Source organism: Mustela nigripes, chromosome 1 (assembly GCF_022355385.1).
Source record: "Mustela nigripes isolate SB6536 chromosome 1, MUSNIG.SB6536, whole genome shotgun sequence".
Lineage (NCBI taxonomy): Eukaryota > Metazoa > Chordata > Mammalia > Carnivora > Mustelidae > Mustela > Mustela nigripes.
Window position 1 is genome coordinate 61,183,283 of NC_081557.1, and position 8,298 is coordinate 61,191,580.

Genomic DNA, 8,298 nt, shown 5'->3' on the forward strand with positions numbered 1-8,298 from the left:
AACTTCTGTCTGACATGGCTACAAACTGGAGGTTCCCATGACTTCCTCCTCCTTGAATTCTATTATTTGCTAGAACAGCTCATGGACGTCAGGGAAACACTTATTTATGTTTACCAGTTTGTAAAAGGATATGATAAAGGATACAGATTAACAGCAGATGGAGAAATACAAAGGACAAGGTCTGGGAGGGTTCTAAGTGCAGGAGCTAATGTCCTTAAGGAATTGGGGTGATCACCCTCCTTACTATTGGCGTTTTATGGAGGTTTCCTCACATGATCAAGTATTAACTCCATTTCCAGTCCTTCTTACTTCTCTGGAGAATGGGGGAGGTGGGGCTGAAAATTCCTAGCCTCTAATCCTGGCTTGGTCTTTCTGGTGACCAGCCGCCAACCAGGAGTCTAACCAGAGTCAACTCATTAGAACAAAAGTTGTTCCTAGTGCTCTTACCACTTGGGAATTTACAAAAGGGTTTCAGTGCCCTGTGTCAGGAACAAGGGGCAGAGACCAATATATTTATTTTTTATTTCAATATTTTTATTTCTACGAAGACATAGAAAATCTGTCAGGAGAAGTTAATAATGCTAAATACTAACATTTTATTAAGCCATATTCTGGCTAGTATTTAGAACTTTTCATGCAAGAACCTTCATAACAACCTTGTGATGCAGTTACTATTATCCCATTTTACAGGTGGGGAAATGGAGAAATGGGAGTGTTAGGTTAACTAACCTAAGATTATATAGTTAATAAATGACAGAGATGGGCTCTGAACTCAGGCAGTGTATCTGCCTCTCATGAAGTGATCTTATCATAAATGTCTTTCTATTTTGAAGGTTCTAGGACTTTTTAGGTAGAAAGTTGGAGACATCAATAGAAACATCTTTTATCTCTTCACCTTTGGCTTGGCTATCTAAAAGGAATATCTGAAAGAATATAAATGGTCACAGTTTATGAAACCAGAGTGGAGGCCAGAGGATTGTTACAAACTTTTTGATCTTCCATGTATAACTTGGGTTTGGAAAGACAGACCTGCTGATTGATGATTGGTGTAGGACAGAGACCCTCGGGGAGGGGATATCCTACCTTTCTATCTAAGAAGATAAAGCTGTGAAAGGAGAGTGAATATTGGTGTCAATTAGTAATTGATGTCAGTTTCTTTGGGCTATTGCTTTTTATTTCCTATGAACCTTTACTGCAAATACATATAGAAAAGTAAGACATTTAAAACCCCCATAAATTAACTGCTGCCACTCTATTGTTTTATATATACTAATTCATTTTATCCTCTCAGCAACCCTATAAGATAGGTACAATTATTATTCTTATTTTACAAATGGAAACATTAAACCACAAATTTATAAAGTTATTATAGTATCTTGCTTACAGTTTTACAGAAAATAAATGGGGGAGTTAAGTGAAGCTGAAAAGAACTACAATAAAGTTGTCAGTAAGTACTAAATGGCTGGTTAAAAATTAGTACTTTAAGACATTGTGTAGGAAAAAGAGCCCTGGATTTCGATCAGGACTCGGATTCAAGCTTCAACATTTACTGCGGGGTAAAGAGAGGGAACTGGTCGTTCTAGGCAATTTCTTTCCATACCTCATAAGGTTTTTGCCAGGACCTGGAGAAGTGATTATCGTAAAGCGCACTATAATTTCTAAAATGTTACACAAATGTGAGAAAAACGTACTGGCACCGAATTTAAAAAACAGCGGTGTGGATAGTCAATCCGGAAAGTCAAGCCCTCTGGACTTTCCTCCCGGAAGACAGCGCAGGGCAATATGGGACTTGTAGTCTTTTTCTGGTTCCGGCCTGCCTTTCTCCCTTGGGTAGGGAGGCTGGTGTAAGCCCCGGAAGTACTCGCTACCTGAGAAGCGTGCTGGTTAAGAAGTAGAGTCAGAGGTCGTGGGGCCAGAAGGCGTTCCTGCCGCTGGCCTAGTCGCGATGTAGCGGAGGGGCAGGCGTCCTCCTGCATGTTCTGGAAGGTTCTTGTGCTCCACTAGGGCAGTAGTCCCAAGACTTGTAGTCGCCGGCTTCGGGTCCCTGGCGGCTGAGCGGAGTCGCCGCCATGTTTGGCTGCTTGGTGGCAGGGAGGCTGGTGAGGATGGGGCCGGGTGGTATCAGGAAGGGGGCAGGGCGCCCGGGGGCGAGGCGGGAAGGGGAAGGTGCTCGGGTCCAGGAGAGGTGGGGGAAACCCCCCTTTCGTGTACTTTCCAGCTAAATGTGAGAGTGGAGAGTGGGTGCTGTGGTGATGTCTTTCTCGGCTCTTTTCAGTCATTTGAATAGTAGCCACATGAACTACTTTTTATCGAGTGTGCATTATCTATATACGCAGGCGGTGCTCGTCTTTGGTCCATTTCTGATAGTTTGAGCCTTCTGGTAGCGCTTATTTAGCAACTCAAATTTAATCTTACTAGTGAGATGGTGATTCTTATTTTGTAGTTGAGGAACTTAAGCCTAATCGTCAGTTTAAATACTTGGCCTGAGCTAGCTCATGCAGTAACTTAAGAGGTAAACCTGGCATTTGAATCTCGTGTGTAACATACTGTTTCTAAGAGATTAAGGTGCTGGGGCAGTGTATACATTTGGGGTCCTTTTGGGAAGGACCCCAGTAAAAAATACGATTAAAGTAATCGGAAGTTGGCTGATAGAAATGCCTAAACTTCAATGTGAGTCATGGCCGAGATACCCCAGAAGGGTATGAGCTTTGAAAATCTTTGTTGGTCAGAAGAGATAATAATCAGCCTTGCCAGAGTATTAGAGTTAAATGGGATCAGCACCTGGAATTGTTTAGAGGATTGATTTAGAGGATGAATCTTGCTTGCCTCCGTAGAAACCACCCAGAAATCCCTTTTAGACTTCACTCCTTTCGCCCAGAGTTCTTTTTTTTTTTTCTTTTTGCTCCCTGCTTTGTTAAATTTTGCAGCCCATTTGTTGAATTAAATTTTTTATCAACTTCTGGTAATGTATTCTGTACACAGTTCTGAGAAACTACAAAGATAAATTGGAGACTACTAGCCTCAGATTCTCTTTGTTTCTTGAATGACTGGGAGGCCGGCCACCTTGGTGATGGTGGTAATTGGTAATTGATAATATTGGTGAGATAACTTTGGGTTGCTCCTGCTGTTGGCAGGGAAAATGAAAAGAAGAGCCAGGGATAAGTGTGGTACTCAAATGAGTGAATGTCATCAATGAATGACTTTTAAAATTTGTGTGCGTGTTTTATTTTACTTTACATATTTATTTTTAAGTAATCTCTGTACCCAACGTGGGGATTGAGCTCATGACCAGGACATCAGGGGCACACATGTGCCCCTGTGTGCGTTTTTTTTTTTTGTTTGTTTGTTTGTTTTTAAAGATTTTTTTTTATTTATTACAGACAGAGATCACAAGTAGGCAGAGAGGCAGGCAGAGAGAGAGGGAGAAACAGGCTCCCTGCTGAGCAGAGAGCCTGATGTGGGGGCTCGATCTCAGGACCCTGAGATCATGACCTAACTGAAGGCAGAGGCTTTAGCCCACTGAGCCACCCAGGCGCCCCCGTGTGTGCGTTTTTTAAAGAAAAGGCCACATGGATTCATTCCATTTGTCCCATGTTGTTAACTAATTTGGAAGAAAATTTAATTACAGCATATACCTTTGGCTACTTACCTAACACCTAACCTCTGTGATAGCTATCCAGTAGAGGTTCTTTAAAGATAAAACTTTTAGGAGATGTCTGGACTCTGTTAAACAGAGAACATGTTCAAAATGAAGGGCAGATAGACCTGGAGATATCCAAAACTTAACTTCCTTATTCTCTAACTAGAAAAGTCCAGTCATCTAATGTTACGAGTTTAATTCCTCAGTTAAATTCCTTGAAAATTTTTTCTTAAATAAAAGAGTTATCTTTTTCCCTAAGGTTAAGTATTAGTGTGTCATAGTACAGATTTATAGAATGTCTGGTGCTTGATAGACTTGACATTTAACTGATACTTATTTTGCCTAATCGTTATTTCGTGGCTTGTAAATACCACCATTTTATATGTTTTTTAGGATTATGTGCATGCCCAAAGCTGGCGAAACTGAATTTAATACTAATATACGCAGTTTGGTTTTACATTTATGTTTTTCTTTTGTTTTATTCTCTGTTTAAAGGGACAGTTTTTTTTTTTTTAAGATTTTATTTATTTATTTGACAGATCACAAGTAGGCAGAGACACAGGCAGAGAGAGAGAGAGGAGAAAGTAGGCTCCCTGCAAAGCAGAGAGCCCGATATGGCTGGATCCCAGGACCCTGGGATCATGATCTGAGCCAAAGGTGGAGGATTTAACCCACTGAGCCACCTAGGCGCCCCATAAAGTGGACAGTTTTTAATGAGGTTGGAAAACTTCAGAAGAGAGAGGCAGAACTTAAGAGAAGAACTTGATTTTAAGAACATTCATTTTTGGTCTCTTGGGAATAAATTAAGGACAATTCATATTTATTGATAATACATAGCAATAAATTCTTGAAGTTTCTTTGTAGTAGTAGCTAGGGTATTAAAAAAGTAAGCATTTTAGTAATGACAACAACAACTATTAGCGAAGGAAAAGAAACTGCATTCTAGGTAGTAAGATTTGACCATTTAGAGTCTTAAAATACTGGTAGTAATTCAGATTTGGTGTTTTGGTGAATGGATTGGCAATAGCAATTAAAAAGAAAACCAGAAAACTGTGTGATGTAAACTCTTGACAGCCTTTTGACCAGAGAGCCCTCAGAAGTAATACTTCATTTTTGCTAATGGATGTGATACAGCAATAATCAGTAATTTTCTGAAAGTGGAATAAAGAATTTTCTCTTTGGAAGTAGATTTCTCAAACTTCTCAAACTTCAAAATAAGAAAAGATCTTATTCTAGAAACTGACATTCAATTCTAGAACAGAAAATTAGATTATGAAATGAGTCAAGAGGAAACTTTCACAGGTTCTCACTTAGCACATTCAAAGTAGGATTTTTGCTTCTTATACATACAGTTGATTCTCGTTATTCGTAGTAGTTCAGTTCTGTGAAGTCAGTGTGAATACTCAGTTCCTCGTTAGTAAATACTGAATAATTGCTCTTAGGGGAAACACAGAGTTAGGTTTTTTTCAAGCCTCTGATGACAGTTTTTATTAGCCTGTGAGTACATAACTTTGTTTTCTGTATGTTTCTGTTTAAGTACATCTTATTTAATATGTTTTGTTGATTCATTAACATTGAACTTAACAGTCAGTAACACCATAACTCATTTCTGAATGAAACTTACATATTTTCTCAGTAAGGCACATAACTGTTTCAGACTTAGGACTACTAGCCAACATTTCACCTTGGCCATTTTAAACATCAGAATCACCAACAAAAAGCACAAAATACAACCGGACATGACTCTAAATTGACTGCAGAAAAACACATTTGTTTACACTATGAGAGCTGAAATAAAGAAGGCACAGCTAACTTTTCTCCATCTCAGCTGGGAATGTGTACATTAGGCAACCTAAAATTTTTTGCTGCTCTGTGCATGAACATGCCCATGAATGACCACCGAAGTGCAATGAATATTGATTTTGTGCATATAAATAAATTTTAGTGAGTAGGCAGATTAATAAATAGGGAATCTGCAAATGAGGTTTTTTTTTTTTTTTTTTTAAGATTTTGTCCATCCATTTGACAGACAGAAATCACAAGTAGGCAGAGAGGCAGGCAGAGAGAAGGAAGCAGACTCCCCGCGGAGCAGAGAGCCCGTCGCGGGGCTGGATCCCAGGACCCTGGGATCATGACCCGAACCGAAGGCAGAGGCTTTAACACTCTGAGCCACCCAGGCGCCCCTGCAAATGAGGATTAAGTAATTCTTTCTGTATTGCTTACCCATTTTAATTTCCTGTACTTTGCATACTAGAGGATAAGGCTTTGGTGGTGTGGTATTTTGAACAACCTTTAATTTCTTTAATATGCTGAAGCCGTAGTGATTTACTTATGTAAGTAAATTCTTTTCAGGGCACTTCTGAAATAATTTAGTTCTATTTTTTAAAGGTTACATTCATTAAATGATTATTTTAAGGCTGAATATATATACACATATATATGTATATATTTGGACTTTCTTTTTTAAATTTTAACACTGAAATATTGGAAATTCCATATAGACCATCAGATTAACCCAAAGTTATACTGGGTTTAATAATATAATTGACTTAATAACAGCTTACAGAAATACTATAAGGGTTGTAGAAACTCCTCAAACTATTAAACTAAGACACGTCTCTTATTTTCTAGGTGCAAACAGCTGCACAGCAAGTGGCAGAGGATAAATTTGTTTTTGACTTGCCTGATTATGAAAGTATCAACCACGTTGTGGTTTTTATGCTGGGAACAATCCCATTTCCTGAGGGAATGGGAGGATCTGTCTACTTTTCCTATCCTGATTCAAACGGAATGCCTGTATGGCAACTCCTAGGATTTGTCACAAATGGGAAACCAAGTGCCATCTTCAAAATTTCAGGTCTTAAATCTGGTAAGAAACAATATTAAAATGATTACATAATTTAGCTCTTTTCTTAATAGCGTACATAGGATGTAGCTCTTTTTTTTTTTTTAAACATTCCATTGTTTTCCTTGTTTCTAAAGTGATACATTATTTAAGAAAAAGTTCAGATGGTAAACTGATATAAACTGATAAACTTGAAAAGTAATAAGCAAAAGACCTCCTTGGCTTCTCACATTTCCACCCTCTGTCCGTGGAAAGAGCCATTTACTTTAGGGATTTTGTATACTTTTGTAAAGGGATTTTATTATGTGTTTAATAAATAATAACAAGGAATCTTCTCAGAATTTGTAATATGCACATCTGTGTATTAGATAATCATATAAAGCAAATAGACTTGTATAGGAATTAAAATGAGAGTCTTTTTTTTTTTTTTAAATGAAGATTTTTGAACAGATTTGATTACCCCTCCACTGTTTTTGAACTCTTAGATTTGATTATCCCTTTGCTGTTTTTCTCTTGGTTGTATTGACAGTGCAGGCCTCAGACCTATAGGGGCATAATCCTTGCTTTGATACTTTGAAGTATTTTGTGGAGAAATGTGAGACAAAACTAGATAGATGGCCATTTACTGCCATTGAATCTCTGGTTCCCTTGAAAATCTACATGAAAACAGACATGTATCTACTATGAGGATTTAAAGATAACGGTTAAGTTCTCGCTGGAGATAACTGATATGCTGATAAAGGAAGATAGTTTTGTAGACCACTAATTGGAAGGGTGAAAGGTCAGTGGATGTTTGTACAAGATGCTGAGAGAGAATAGAAAGGGGAGCAACTAACTCAAGTCGGTTGAAGTTTCCTGGAGGAGGTGATATTGGACCTCTTGGGAAGAGAAGTTAATTAGGCCCGTGAGAGGCCTATTGGGCATTCTTTTCTAGGTGGAGGTGATGTGTGTACAGTGAAGAAATTTTGAAAGCATGGCCTGCATAGGATGGTGTAAGGGTAGGTTAGGCAGCCATGGATCAGGAAAAGCTTTCTGTGCCATACCGACTCATTTGAATTTAAGTTAGTGATTTTTAATGTACTTATCTGGGTGATTTCACAGACTTATTAGATGGTATTTTAAAAAAATAAGTGTAACGTAATGTAAATACTCAAAAGTTTTCATGTCCTCTAAAGCCCATCCATGTATCCTTCCTCATAAAGAACTGCTCCTTTGGGTGTAGAGGAGCCAGTAAACAACAGTTTTGGGTAGTGGAGGTGATATGAACAAGTTTTGATTTTAGCCTGAGAGCTGTGTGAAGAATGAACTGGAGCAGTTGCGGCTGGATTATGGACTGTTAAGCATTGTTACGTTATGTAGTTGGAATTCTAGAAGAAGAAGCAGGAGAGAGCAGTATTTAAAGCTAAATTCTGTTTGGACTTGATGAGAAATACTAATCTCTAGATTTAAGAAGCAGGACAAATCCCTGTGGTCCTTATCAACATGGGATTCCATGAGGTAATTATCCCTAATCCCTCAGACAGTGTTTCTTTCTTTCTTTCTTTCTTTTAAGATTTGATTTATTCATTTGAGGGAGAGAAAATGAGGAAGAGAGAGCAGGCACAACTGGGGATAGAGCAGGAGGAGAGGGAGAAGATCCCCACTGAGCAGGGATCCTGACTCTGGGCTTCATCCTAGGACCCACATCATGACTTGAGCCAGATCATGACCTGATCGGAGGGCAGACAGCCAGCTGAGCCACCCGGGTGCCCCACAACAGTGATTCTTTTTTTTTTTTTTTTTTTTTTAAAGATTTTATTTATTTATTTGTTAG

General features: G+C 38.6%; 1 protein-coding gene across 4 annotated transcripts in view; it reads left to right on the forward strand.

Annotated features, from left to right (window-relative positions):
* The first annotated feature begins 1,834 nt into the window (after window positions 1-1,834).
* Window positions 1,835-8,298, forward strand: part of HIKESHI (heat shock protein nuclear import factor hikeshi) — a 42,679-nt gene continuing 36,215 nt past the window's right edge. For all 4 annotated transcript variants that reach the window (XM_059412326.1, XM_059412332.1, XM_059412336.1 and 1 more), the window contains exons 1-2: window positions 1,835-2,099; window positions 6,272-6,509. In XM_059412326.1, coding sequence (XP_059268309.1) covers window positions 2,070-2,099; window positions 6,272-6,509 — 268 coding nt within the window. In that variant the 5' untranslated portion in view covers window positions 1,835-2,069. The remainder of the gene's footprint in view (window positions 2,100-6,271; window positions 6,510-8,298) is intronic.